General features: G+C 34.6%; 2 protein-coding genes across 9 annotated transcripts in view; both read right to left on the bottom strand.

Annotated features, from left to right (window-relative positions):
* LOC103505425 (tRNA-dihydrouridine(16/17) synthase [NAD(P)(+)]-like) overlaps positions 1-14,350 on the bottom strand; it is a 39,984-nt gene that overhangs the window by 23,712 nt on the left and 1,922 nt on the right. For 2 of the 8 annotated variants that reach the window (XM_026820753.1, XM_026820757.1), the window contains exon 2: positions 2,828-2,940. The exons of 5 other annotated variants lie outside the window; for them this stretch is intronic. The gene's annotated coding sequence lies outside the window, so the exon portion shown is untranslated. Of the gene's footprint in view, positions 1-2,827; positions 2,941-14,350 lie in introns of those variants that run through there. One more of the 8 variants, XM_026820758.1, reaches the window with a different exon arrangement.
* On the bottom strand, positions 9,662-12,719 carry LOC103505422. The gene is given in 3 exon segments (XM_026820766.1): positions 9,662-10,300; positions 10,390-10,863; positions 10,866-12,719. Coding segments are annotated over 3 exon segments (2,040 nt in total). The 5' UTR covers positions 11,835-12,719; the 3' UTR covers positions 9,662-9,703.

Raw genomic sequence — 14,350 nt, 5'->3', positions numbered from 1 at the left:
ATCAAAATTTGGAAAGTGAACTTTTTTTTTTTTTTTTTTTTTGTAAAGAAAGTAGTGGACTATCTACCTAATGTAATTTTGATAATGTAGCTTCATAAAAGCAGACCGGACCAACCTATTGTAAGAGTGAACTATTATTCAAAAGTGGACCAACTCGTTTTCTTTAGGAAGAAAAGTGGACCAACTTGCGGACCATCTCATATCATTAAAAAGCAGAGCGATATCTCAACTTCCACGGCTTATACTTTTTATAGTAAATAATAAATACCAAAGAAGTTTATTTGAAAAAAATTTTGAAAAAAAAATTGAAAAAAAGGCCTTTCTTTTCTTTTAAAAAAATCTAAGTAGGATGTTTAAAGTTTAGTGATGGCTTTGCAACAAGTCCTAAACTTTGAGTCCTTTTATCTCAAAACGGTTTTTTTTTTTTTTTTTTTTGTTAGTCCACTCTGTCTCTTAGCCATTCAGTTAAACTGTTTACATTATACTCCTGTTTAAGTAAATAATTACCTACATATTCGCTGCATATTTTGTGAGTGTATATAATTTCTAGCACATTTTTATAAAGATTTTCAAAGTTAAACAATGTCACATTTTCAACATCAATTTCGCCGAAAAAGGGAAGGAAACCCCAAAAGAGGAATAGGTATGTATTATGAAAACAAACTAAAATAAAGACCAAATATGACCACAGGAAAACCAGGGCCCTAATATAATCAATACGACTAAAAATAATATTCGATAAAATTCATTTTAAAAGTTGATATGGTGTGAAAAATCGAGAGAGATAAAATTAATATTCAGGTTTTTACGAATATTTTAATTGAATTTAATTTTTGAACTACATAGGGTTAGAGGGGGGGGATCTAAAGTTAAAATAACTTTTTACACCTATTTTTGGAAGAATTTCAGATTTTTTTATAGGACTTTTCTTTTCTTTTAATGAAAAAAAGACGGGAGAGGTACAATCAAAGCATTTATTTCAGCGTACTTACGCACAAAAATTTCTCTATCTATTCAAATATTTACAGTACAAAAATTACTAAACCTATTTTAATTTTCTTCATTTGGCACAAAATATTGCACTAACAACGCACCTAGATTAAAAAAAAATCACCCAACATTGTTGAATTATTTCTTCATTTGTAGACCATGACTTTTTCTAGGATTTTTTAAATTGTATTTTTATGGGCCTGCAAGCCACCTTTGCGGCTTCAAAGTAAAAAGAATTTCATTTATCCTTACTATTTACAATAAATCCTCTGCGAATAATTTCAAATTTTGCATAGAAAAATAAACACTGAATACAAGAAACAGGATGAAATTCATAATTATGTAACATACCATGGACATATGGACAACATAAGATTCAGCACCCCCAATTTGACAGTTTTTGAACTAAATACATACCTAATAGGTTAGCTTTTAAAAATAAACTTAATAAACTGAGACACGATATAATGGTCACAGGTACAGCGCACGAAGTTAAATGTTATTCTGGAATAAATATTTTAAAAATAAACTTAATAAACTGAGACACGATATAATGGTCACAGGTACAGCGCACGAAGTTAAATGTTATTCTGGAATAAATAATATTGGTCTATTTTTAAACATTTTTTGTCACTATTTAATACATATGTATTTTAAAATGAAGTACCTATAGGTACATACATAAACATACACTTTGGGTGGATACTTGGATAGGGGTACTTTGAAGGAATAAGGAAGAATAATTTTATTAATACATAGAAGCTAATGGACAGCTGAAGTAGCCATATCCAAGACTTCTATATTTTTAAATATTTTTACTTCATTTAATTTTAATTTAATTAAATTTATTTATTTTTTTTTATCAAAATGAAAAAAAAAAAACCTTATTCTAGATAAAATAAATGGCACCACAGGAAATACATAATTTACATACAAATAAAATATAATTATTTTTTTTATATAATACAATAATATTTTATTTTAATCCATAACAAAACTAGTTTGAGGGATGGATTGAATAAGTTGGGTATGATAGGACGAAATTAAGTCCAATGGACTTTGCAGATTTCAGACGGCTTTAAAGAAAACGGACGTTTAAAAAGGACAGATTATTTATTATTGAAAAATATTTCCATTCTATTTTTTAATTACTTATAAAACCTCTTGTTTTCTCGTTACCTTTAGATTTAGCCATAAAGGAAATATTTCATTTCAGATTGAAGTTCAAAAATAATATTGATTTTTTTCGATAAAAATTGATTCAAGTACATAGCATTCATAAGAATACCAGTAATATTAACCTACATTATTATCCAAGGAATACAAGATAAAAATCACTATAAATTTAAGGGAATTAGCTTTAATTAAATGTGGACAAGATAATGTAAAATAATATACGTAGCTTACTCAGTTCATTTATACAACCCAATTCTACCTAAGATGAAACTTTTGTAATTTAACATTTAACATCTCACAGAAAATACCCCTTTCTGTACAAATCAAACAGACCACAATCATATAAATATGTTCGAATAATATTTACAATATTACGAGACAAATTAAAAAATGTCAAATAAGTGAGTACTAAAAAATATTTTTCAAGGATAAAGTCCGCCCCGGTTGACTTTCCTGTGTTTGATTCCTCGTAAAAAGTTACATAAGAGGTGCTTTGTTGACCGCCAAAAAAGTGTACTGAGGAGTTTTATTGGTCAGAATACAGGACTTTTCTTCCTACAGGTCTATAGGATAAGGAAAGTAAAAAATACTGATTTTACAGGTTAATTTCATGTGAGACAGTTTTCAGCTGAACACCCTGTATAGTATCTGTAATGTATACCTTATACACAAATGATCCTATTGTCCTGTATTAGTTTCCACCTGAGTAAGTAACAACTTGGTCAGCAGAATCCAATAAAGCGTCCCAAGCCTTTGTGAGAGAGACAACTAAGCCTGAAAAAGAGAAAAAAAACTGACCATGCATAAATTATGCTTGACAATGTGCAGGCTAAATCCATTATCATCAGATTGAGTTCTGAGAAAGCCACATTCAGGTGAAAAAAAAGACAGATTGGCTTTGGAACTTTTGCATTATGTATCCATCATTTTGCGATTAAACGCGAATGACCTACATATGTACTTCCGTGGTGTTAAAACACCTTAGAGGTCAAAAAATAATAACCACTAGCCCTCCTCTGGGACCGAGTGGTCAAGAGCACTGACTCTCAACCCGGAGGTGCTGGGTTTAAATCCCGGCAAGAGCGGACATTTTCTAACCAGGTTTTTTTTTTTTTTTTTTTAGTTAGTCCACTCTGTCTCTTAGCCATTCAGTTAAACTGTTTACATTATACTCCTGTTTAAGTAAATAATTACCTACATATTCGCTGCATATTTTGTGAGTGTATATAATTTCTAGCACATTTTTATAAAGATTTTCAAAGTTAAACAATGTCACATTTTCAACATCAATTTCGCCGAAAAAGGGAAGGAAACCCCAAAAGAGGAATAGGTATGTACTATGAAAACAAACTAAAATAAAGACCAAATATGACCACAGGAAAACCAGGGCCCTAATATAATCAATACGACTAAAAATAATATTCGATAAAATTCATTTTAAAAGTTGATATGGTGTGAAAAATCGAGAGAGATAAAATTAATATTCAGGTTTTTACGAATATTTTAATTGAATTTAATTTTTGAACTACATAGGGTTAGAATCGAGAGAGATAAAATTAATATTCAGGTTTTTACGAATATTTTAATTGAATTTAATTTTTGAACTACATAGGGTTAGAGGGGGGGGGGATCTAAAGTTAAAATAACTTTTTACACCTATTTTTGGAAGAATTTCAGATTTTTTTATAGGACTTTTCTTTTCTTTTAATGAAAAAAAGACGGGAGAGGTACAATCAAAGCATTTATTTCAGCGTACTTACGCACAAAAATTTCTCTATCTATTCAAATATTTACAGTACAAAAATTACTAAACCTATTTTAATTTTCTTCATTTGGCACAAAATATTGCACTAACAACGCACCTAGATTAAAAAAAAATCACCCAACATTGTTGAATTATTTCTTCATTTGTAGACCATGACTTTTTCTAGGATTTTTTAAATTGTATTTTTATGGGCCTGCAAGCCACCTTTGCGGCTTCAAAGTAAAAAGAATTTCATTTATCCTTACTATTTACAATAAATCCTCTGCGAATAATTTCAAATTTTGCATAGAAAAATAAACACTGAATACAAGAAACAGGATGAAATTCATAACTATGTAACATACCATGGACATATGGACAACATAAGATTCAGCACCCCCAATTTGACAGTTTTTGAACTAAATACATACCTAATAGGTTAGCTTTTAAAAATTGCTCCTATAGATACAAAAGTAGCACAAGTAGTAGACGAAAATATTCTCTTCAATGGGCAAGCTGTTCTGATAGATTGTGTTATTAATAGTGTTGATGGATTCATTCAGGTGACTTCGTGGCGCTTGCTGAGTGGTTACGACAGCAGTGTCATTACTCTTGAACTTCTTGATATATTCATACGTCGTCAAACCAAGGTAAGATATGTAGAAATGAAACACACACAGATGCAGCAAAAGAATAGTTATGATAAAGGTAAGAACACACTGTACAAATATGATACACAGGAAGATCTGATCATTAAGGGGTGTATTATAAAGGAAGTTGTCGAAATCGAAACTGCTACTGTTGCTATTATGATAGACGTGGATCCACTTGCTGCTATGTGTCCACGAGTTCAAGTTCAGATAGGTGGGATTGAAGAAATACAGGAACAACTCTGAGATACAAATCAAAAGGATGATGATACAGGTGATCAAGGCAGACAAGATACAAATGATGAAACCATTATAGTTCCTCGCACCGATGCAATGATTCAACCACTTGCAATGATGATCAAACTTCTCGATGCACTTGTTGCAAATAGAACAATGCTTGGTTTTGTTATTGATGATGTAGATATTGCACAAGTTACAATAGCCATTCTCGATGACGTGACTGAACTTACTCCTATCAAACTCGGGAACAGTTACGTTTCGACTGACATGGAGTAAGTTGGGATCACACGGGTCTATAACAACAGCTACAATATGACTAACAATATGGATAAAGTACAGACTACTGATGACGCCATACATGAGAGGTTGGAGACATGTGTGCAAGGTGGGGATCAAGATGAGGAAAGAAATGAGAGCAAACACCACTAGCAAGATCCATATGATGACTTGCTGATAGTGTAATGGCTTCTCCAAACCGTTGATACGTCGATGCTGACGATGTTGATCCAAATGGTCTGAGAATTGGATGTAATCCTTGATTGCCATTTCACCAAGATTCTAAACTTACAATTGAAAACCTTTAGACGAAAAACTACACGTTAGCTTGGAATGGAAGGAATTAGCGATTCAATGGTATTACTGAAAAAATTCCTACAGTGGGCGGGGAGAACTAAAATCTTTTGGAAAAGTTTGAGCAAATTAAAAACTATAGGACAGTTTTGGGTGTTGGTTTGATATTTATGTATGTTTTTAAGGGCTTGATATGGTGTTCATTAATATTGGAGGGAAAAACTAATGTCAGTGGGAAAAACTATAATTTCGATGGATGCTTATTCAAGTTCCAATTCAAATCTAATAAAAAAATTAAAAAGACTTTTGGATGGATTAGAAATATCAAAGTTAAAACGAATTTCTGGAGGGCAAATGGAGGGAAATAATCTACTTTTAAATCCTAAAAATCTAATAATTACTTTAGTACTAGAAATTAAATCTGTTCACCCAAACGGGGTTTCTCTGTACAGTTAAAGTTAAAATTTAGTAATTCATGGATGGAATGAATACAAAGTGGACAAAGAAAAAATGCAATTTGGACAAACAAAATAACTTTAACAACTAAGTAAATTTTTCCTTATGTTTTTAAGGGCTTGATATGGTGTTCATTAATATTGGAGGGAAAAACTAATGTCAGTGGGAAAAACTATAATTTCGATGGATGCTTATTCAAGTTCCAATTCAAATCTAATAAAAAAATTAAAAAGACTTTTGGATGGATTAGAAATATCAAAGTTAAAACGAATTTCTGGAGGGCAAATGGAGGGAAATAATCTACTTTTAAATCCTAAAAATCTAATAATTACTTTAGTACTAGAAATTAAATCTGTTCACCCAAACGGGGTTTCTCTGTACAGTTAAAGTTAAAATTTAGTAATTCATGGATGGAATGAAGACAAAGTGGACAAAGAAAAAAATGCAATTTGGACAAACAAAATAACTTTAACAACTAAGTAAATTTTTCCTAATCAAAGGACAAAAATAGATTTTGGGGGCTATTAATTAAATAATGTACCAACTAAATTTAACTGTTGTAACTTCACACGCAAACACCTTGTTGAGAAAGCCCCAAGTTCACTGACGTGGAATTCACGGAGAAAGTCCCATCGTCTGGTGACATTTTCAAGTTGAAAGTTCAGTCTTCAATTATCCAATTATAAGAGAAACCTTCACAAGCACCCATTGCCCGAAAGCATTACTGGCGAAAATGTGGAACGGAACCTTTCAGGAGTATTTCACTGAAAATGGAACTGTCAAAAGCCCCTGTCCAATCAATGAGCATTAGCTTCCACCTCACCGATCCCCTTTTCTGACGTTTTAACAGAAATATAACGAAAGCTCCCAAATTAAGCTGTCAAAACTGTTTCCCGAGGAACTATGACTGGCAGAGTGCAGAGAGCTTGAACTTTCTGCCCGAGGACGGGGAAATATTTCGACAAAAAAGATGGACTGTAATGTCAACAGACAGTGTCAGCCAATGGAATTCGTCAACGAATGTCAACAGTTATATTCTAGGGAACCTAGGGCCACCGGCCACCATTAAAGTATTCAAGAGGGATCTCATCTTACACAAGGAAAACAATTTCTCACAACTTTCGTTTCACAACTCACAACACAGCTAGTAAGAACTTCCTGACTGTTATGTGGTACGTCTAGCATACAGACAGAATGGTGTCAAATTTATTCAACCGTGAGGTCAACGACCTTTTTCCAACACTTCCTTCTGGAAATTGAAAAAATCTAACAACTGTTCCCAAGGGATCGATTTTTTTCTTCTTCTTCTTCTTCTTCTTCTTCTTCTTCTTCTTCTTCCTCTTCTTCTTCTTCTTCTTCTTCTTCTTAATTTTCTTCTTCCTCCTTCTCCTTTTTTTTCTTTTTCCTTCTCCTTCTCCTCCTATGCTTCCTCCTCTTCATCTTCTTTTCTTTTTTATGGAGTTGGGTGTACAGTGGTACACTCAATGTGGGTTTTACCAACCTTCTTTTTAGTCCCTAAAAGCCTGTTACTGTTAAGCCTATACAAATCAAAAGCAACTTAACAGATTGTTAGCTTGTTAAGCCTATGCAAATCAAAAGGAACTTATCAGGCTGTTGGCTTAACAGGCTTTCCAGGAGCTGAACAAATATTGATGAAGTAAAAAATCCTCAGCTCTTAAGACAACTTTAAATGAGCAGCGACCAGTGACCGCATTGTCAGAGTAAAAAGATTGCATTCATCGTCACTCGGTGATTTCAAAGGTATAAACACAGCTGTTTCATTGGGTGTCAAAGGTTTCACTTGATTCCGTCGTATGTTGGGCGAGCACTGAATATTCCGTACATTCGGATAATCAATGTTCCTGTTGGGAATTTTATTTCGTTTCCAAAACTGAAAACCGCTGAAATGGTTCACACTGGTCGGAGGTGTCTTCTTCTTCCTACAATACTTGCAACCTTTACAGGACTTGATGACTTTGCGTATGTTCTTCTTGTTGTAGTTCGGGTAGTAATATTTGTTCAGGCAAAAACAAAACGTGTTGTCTTTCTTATTAGCATTGTTGTATTTGGACTGTTTCTGCAGGAACTTTTCTTTGCAAATATAGTTGATCTTCTGCTGTTTTCTCAGTTGTTGCTTGTGATGTTTGTTTTGCAGCTCGATTTGATTGAACGTATTCTCTATGGTTTCTATCGTGAGTTTTCCATTGTTGTTCAAATTATCCGTACAGGACTCATCCTGACGTCTTTTGAAAAGATTTTTAATTCTACCCCAGCCACTCGCATGATGGCTTGGACTTGTAATCTCGATACTGTTCACATTGGTTATCTTGTGATTCGGAACTTGCAAATCTTTCTGTTTGCTCCTATAGATACAAAAGTAGCACAAGTAGTAGACGAAAATATTCTCTTCAATGGGCAAGCTGTTCTGATAGATTGTGTTATTAATAGTGTTGATGGATTCATTCAGGTGACTTCGTGGCGCTTGCTGAGTGGTTACGACAGCAGTGTCATTACTCTTGAACTTCTTGATATATTCATACGTCGTCAAACCAAGGTAAGATATGTAGAAATGAAACACACACAGATGCAGCAAAAGAATAGTTATGATAAAGGTAAGAACACACTGTACAAATATGATACACAGGAAGATCTGATCATTAAGGGGTGTATTATAAAGGAAGTTGTCGAAATCGAAACTGCTACTGTTGCTATTATGATAGACGTGGATCCACTTGCTGCTATGTGTCCACGAGTTCAAGTTCAGATAGGTGGGATTGAAGAAATACAGGAACAACTCTGAGATACAAATCAAAAGGATGATGATACAGGTGATCAAGGCAGACAAGATACAAATGATGAAACCATTATAGTTCCTCGCACCGATGCAATGATTCAACCACTTGCAATGATGATCAAACTTCTCGATGCACTTGTTGCAAATAGAACAATGCTTGGTTTTGTTATTGATGATGTAGATATTGCACAAGTTACAATAGCCATTCTCGATGACGTGACTGAACTTACTCCTATCAAACTCGGGAACAGTTACGTTTCGACTGACATGGAGTAAGTTGGGATCACACGGGTCTATAACAACAGCTACAATATGACTAACAATATGGATAAAGTACAGACTACTGATGACGCCATACATGAGAGGTTGGAGACATGTGTGCAAGGTGGGGATCAAGATGAGGAAAGAAATGAGAGCAAACACCACTAGCAAGATCCATATGATGACTTGCTGATAGTGTAATGGCTTCTCCAAACCGTTGATACGTCGATGCTGACGATGTTGATCCAAATGGTCTGAGAATTGGATGTAATCCTTGATTGCCATTTCACCAAGATTCTAAACTTACAATTCAAAAACTTTAGACGAAAAACTACACGTTAGATTGATTTCGAATGGAATGAATTAATGGTATTACTGAGAAAATTCCTACAGTGGGAGGGGAGAACTAAAATCTCAAAGTTTGAGCAAATTACAAACTATAGGACAGATTTGGGTGTTGGTTTGATATTTATGTATATTTTTAAGGGCTTGATATGGTGTTCATTAATATTGGAGGGAAAAACTAATGTCAGTGGGAAAAACTATAATTTCGATGGATGCTTGTTCAAGTTCCAATTCAAATCTAATGAAACAATTAAAAGGACTTTTGAATGGATTAGAAATATCAAAGTTTAAACGAATTTCTGGAGGGAAAATGGAGGGAAATAATCTACTTTTAAATCCTCAACACAGCTCAGTCAACATTTACATTCTTAAACAAAGGAACTTGTGTTTATTTTCGACTTGCCAGAGGGGAATCTACCGACAGCCAAGCAACACAGCTCAGTCAACATTTACATTCTTAAACAAAGGAACTTGTGTTTATTTTCGACTTGCCAGAGGGGAATCTACCGACAGCCAAAGGCCACTCTGACCTGTCTGCTTGTTGATTTTCATCTTCTGGTTTCTTAGATGGGGTGTTGATGGGTTTGACAATCCACTCTCATGAATCGGACTCAGATTAGGTTCCTTCGTGGATCTCAACTGACTCACTGAGGATTTCCTCTGTTTGGAACTACCATTATTACTGTTGGCACTATTTCTACCATTGTTGGCGCTTGTAATAGCATCGCCAAGTTCTTTCAGACTTACGTTCTGTAACTGTTTCCGATTAGGAGGAGGTAGCGAAGGTAGGGAGGTACTGGAAGGACTCTGTTGCAGTTGTCTGTCTTCATCGTCACTCGGTGATTTCAAAGGTATAAACACAGCTGTTTCATTGGGTGTCAAAGGTTTCACTTGATTCCGTCGTATGTTGGGCGAGCACTGAATATTCCGTACATTCGGATAATCAATGTTCCTGTTGGGAATTTTATTTCGTTTCCAAAACTGAAAACTGCTGAAATGGTTCACACTGGTCGGAGGTGTCTTCTTCTTCCTACAATACTTGCAACCTTTACAGGACTTGATGACTTTGCGTATGTTCTTCTTGTTATAGTTCGGGTAGTAATATTTGTTCAGGCAAAAACAAAACGTGTTGTCTTTCTTATTGACTTGATGACTTTGCGTATGTTCTTCTTGTTGTAGTTCGGGTAGTAATATTTGTTCAGGCAAAAACAAAACGTGTTGTCTTTCTTATTAGCATTGTTGTATTTGGACTGTTTCTGCAGGAACTTTTCTTTGCAAATATAGTTGATCTTCTGCTGTTTTCTCAGTTGTTGCTTGTGATGTTTGTTTTGCAGCTCGATTTGATTGAACGTATTCTCTATGGTTTCTATCGTGAGTTTTCCATTGTTGTTCAAATTATCCGTACAGGACTCATCCTGACGTCTTTTGAAAAGATTTTTAATTCTACCCCAGCCACTCGCATGATGGCTTGGACTTGTAATCTCGATACTGTTCACATTGGTTATCTTGTGATTCGGAACTTGCAAATCTTTCTGTTTGCTCCTATAGATACAAAAGTAGCACAAGTAGTAGACGAAAATATTCTCTTCAATGGGCAAGCTGTTCTGATAGATTGTGTTATTAATAGTGTTGAGATCTACACAAAGTAGCACAAGTAGTAGACGAAAATGTTCTCTTCAATGGGCAAGCTGTTCTGATAGATTGTGTTATTAATAGTGTTAATGGATTCATTCAGGTGACTTCGTGGCGCTTGCTGAGTGGTTACGACAGCAGTGTCATTACTCTTGAACTTCTTGATATATTCATACGTCGTCAAACCAAGGTAAGATATGTAGAAATGAAACACACACAGATGCAGCAAAAGAATAGTTATGATAAAGGTAAGAACACACTGTACAAATATGATACACAGGAAGATCTGATCATTAAGGGGTGTATTATAAAGGAAGTTGTCGAAATCGAAACTGCTACTGTTGCTATTATGATAGACGTGGATCCACTTGCTGCTATGTGTCCACGAGTTCAAGTTCAGATAGGTGGGATTGAAGAAATACAGGAACAACTCTGAGATACAAATCAAAAGGATGATGATACAGGTGATCAAGGCAGACAAGATACAAATGATGAAACCATTATAGTTCCTCGCACCGATGCAATGATTCAACCACTTGCAATGATGATCAAACTTCTCGATGCACTTGTTGCAAATAGAACAATGCTTGGTTTTGTTATTGATGATGTAGATATTGCACAAGTTACAATAGCCATTCTCGATGACGTGACTGAACTTACTCCTATCAAACTCGGGAACAGTTACGTTTCGACTGATATGGAGTAAGTTGGGATCACACGGGTCTATAACAACAGCTACAATATGACTAACAATATGGATAAAGTACAGACTACTGATGACGCCATACATGAGAGGTTGGAGACATGTGTGCAAGGTGGGGATCAAGATGAGGAAAGAAATGAGAGCAAACACCACTAGCAAGATCCATATGATGACTTGCTGATAGTGTAATGGCTTCTCCAAACCGTTGATACGTCGATGCTGACGATGTTGATCCAAATGGTCTGAGAATTGGATGTAATCCTTGATTGCCATTTCACCAAGATTCTAAACTTACAATTCAAAAACTTTAGACGAAAAACTACACGTTAGATTGATTTCGAATGGAATGAATTAATGGTATTACTGAGAAAATTCCTACAGTGGGAGGGGAGAACTAAAATCTCAAAGTTTGAGCAAATTACAAACTATAGGACAGATTTGGGTGTTGGTTTGATATTTATGTATGTTTTTAAGGGCTTGATATGGTGTTCATTAATATTGGAGGGAAAAACTAATGTCAGTGGGAAAAACTATAATTTCGATGGATGCTTATTCAAGTTCCAATTCAAATCTAATAAAAAAATTAAAAAGACTTTTGGATGGATTAGAAATATCAAAGTTAAAACGAATTTCTGGAGGGCAAATGGAGGGAAATAATCTACTTTTAAATCCTAAAAATCTAATAATTACTTTAGTACTAGAAATTAAATCTGTTCACCCAAACGGGGTTTCTCTGTACAGTTAAAGTTAAAATTTAGTAATTCATGGATGGAATGAATACAAAGTGGACAAAGAAAAAATGCAATTTGGACAAACAAAATAACTTTAACAACTAAGTAAATTTTTCCTTATCAAAGGACAAAAATAGATTTTGGGGGCTATTAATTAAATAATGTACCAACTAAATTTAACTGTTGTAACTTCACACGCAAACACCTTGTTGAGAAAGCCCCAAGTTCACTGACGTGGAATTCACGGAGAAAGTCATGTGCAGGTAATGATTCACACTTGCTTCCCCGATTTGTAACACTCCATTTCACCTCCGGGGTTAAAAGCTTCTTCACAGGGTTGCTTTTATTTGACAGCTCGAAAAGTTTCCTGTTGTTTAGCTCCCCTCTGAGTGTCTTTTCTACGAAAAGTCTTCCATATTGTAGAAAAAACGGAAGTTTGAATTATTCAACACCTCTTCGTATAGCTTGATTGGATTTCACATTCTTGAAAATTACTTTCTGTTTTTGTCATCAACTGTGCACTAGCATTTTGGTTGTCTGAACGAAAAACTTCATGTTTCTAAAAATAGGGGTTGAAAAGTTAGTTTTCTTTTTTAAACGTTGAAATGGTCATTTAAGTTCACTGATCAGAAAACATGATAGGCTGATAGGATATTTTCATTTACTGTAATGTTTTACTGATATTGTCTTTTACTGTAAAGATAAAGTATTTTATTAGGTACATTGAAGTTATAAAATCTTTTATTTATTTGATATTAGATAATATGTATGTTATTTTATGTTATTTCTCAAACAAGGGAGTCCAGAAGTGTTGGTAAAATACATTCCTCTAATGTCAGCATTCCGGTAGACAATTTAAGTTCTGGAATTCACTCGAAGAAATTTTCAAACCCCTCCATTTGATTGGAAATGCTTTATACAAAGAAAGATATGAAAAACACTGTCTCGGTGCTGCATTGCATTACTTCACTTTGTTTAATCGAATGATTTGTGTTCCGGGGATCCGCCCATAACCTGAAAAAACGTCTGCTAATGAATTAATGTTTCCCAGCATGACTTCTACTTCCCTTTTCCAATAACATCCCTATCTCTTCTTCCCTATTGAAACCTGGTTCCCTTTTCAAGAATCCCTTTCACAGCTAGAATGCTATCCCTCGAATAGAGATACATATTCCCTTGAAAAAGTATTTATTTTCCTTTTGAGAGATCCCTTGCTCCTGAGTCTTTATTCCCTATCAAACAAATAACGTTTTATTTAGATTGTGGGAGTAGAGGGACTTTTTACTATCAATATACGAGTACCTATTCTACCCCACTGTTCTTTTCCCCTAATTTCCCTTTAGGGAGTATAAATTTCCTTTTTGAGGGATATCCTCCAGTCCTCCTGAGTCTCTATAAGACAAACAAACAAACGTTTTATTTATATTGTGGGGGTAGAGGGACTTTTTACTATGAATAAATGCATATACAAGTTTTCTATCCCACTGTCTTCTGTTCTTTCCCCCAACTTTCCCTTTAAAAGTGTTTATTCCCCTTTGGAGGGATATCCTCCTGTCCCCCTGAGTGCCTATCAAACAAAAAAAAGCTTTATTTATAATGTGAGAGTATTATATCCCACCGTCTTCGGTTTTTTCCTTTAAGATTGGGAGTATCCCAGTCCTTACTACAATCAATCAAACGAGGCTTTGTTTGTATGCTTGTTTATCCTGGTAGGTTCCTGGCAAAGGTTCTGTGATGGCCAGAGCAAAAATATGAGTTTGAACTCAGTTTAACTCCTGGATTAAGAAGGAATCTGATTGGTTGATCTCATAATTTTCAGCTAATCAGTTATTACGTTATCAGATTGCTTGATCCAAGAGTTGATCTTAAACCGAGTTGAACTTTGAACTCTGGTAAGACTGATAGTGCCTCGGCTATGAATATTTCGCTAGCTTCTGTGAGTTTGTTTCAGAAGGTTTTCTGAGAGTTTTTCAACAGGTTCTGTGAGTCTTCCAACAGTTCTGAGAATTCTTCAACAGGTCCTGGAAAAACTGTAAGAAGTTTGAGAGTTTAAAGAGA

Source organism: Diaphorina citri, unplaced genomic scaffold (genome assembly GCF_000475195.1).
Source record: "Diaphorina citri unplaced genomic scaffold, Diaci psyllid genome assembly version 1.1 scaffold172, whole genome shotgun sequence".
NCBI classification, from domain to species: domain Eukaryota; kingdom Metazoa; phylum Arthropoda; class Insecta; order Hemiptera; family Psyllidae; genus Diaphorina; species Diaphorina citri.
This window is presented reverse-complemented; position numbering and strand designations above follow the sequence as displayed.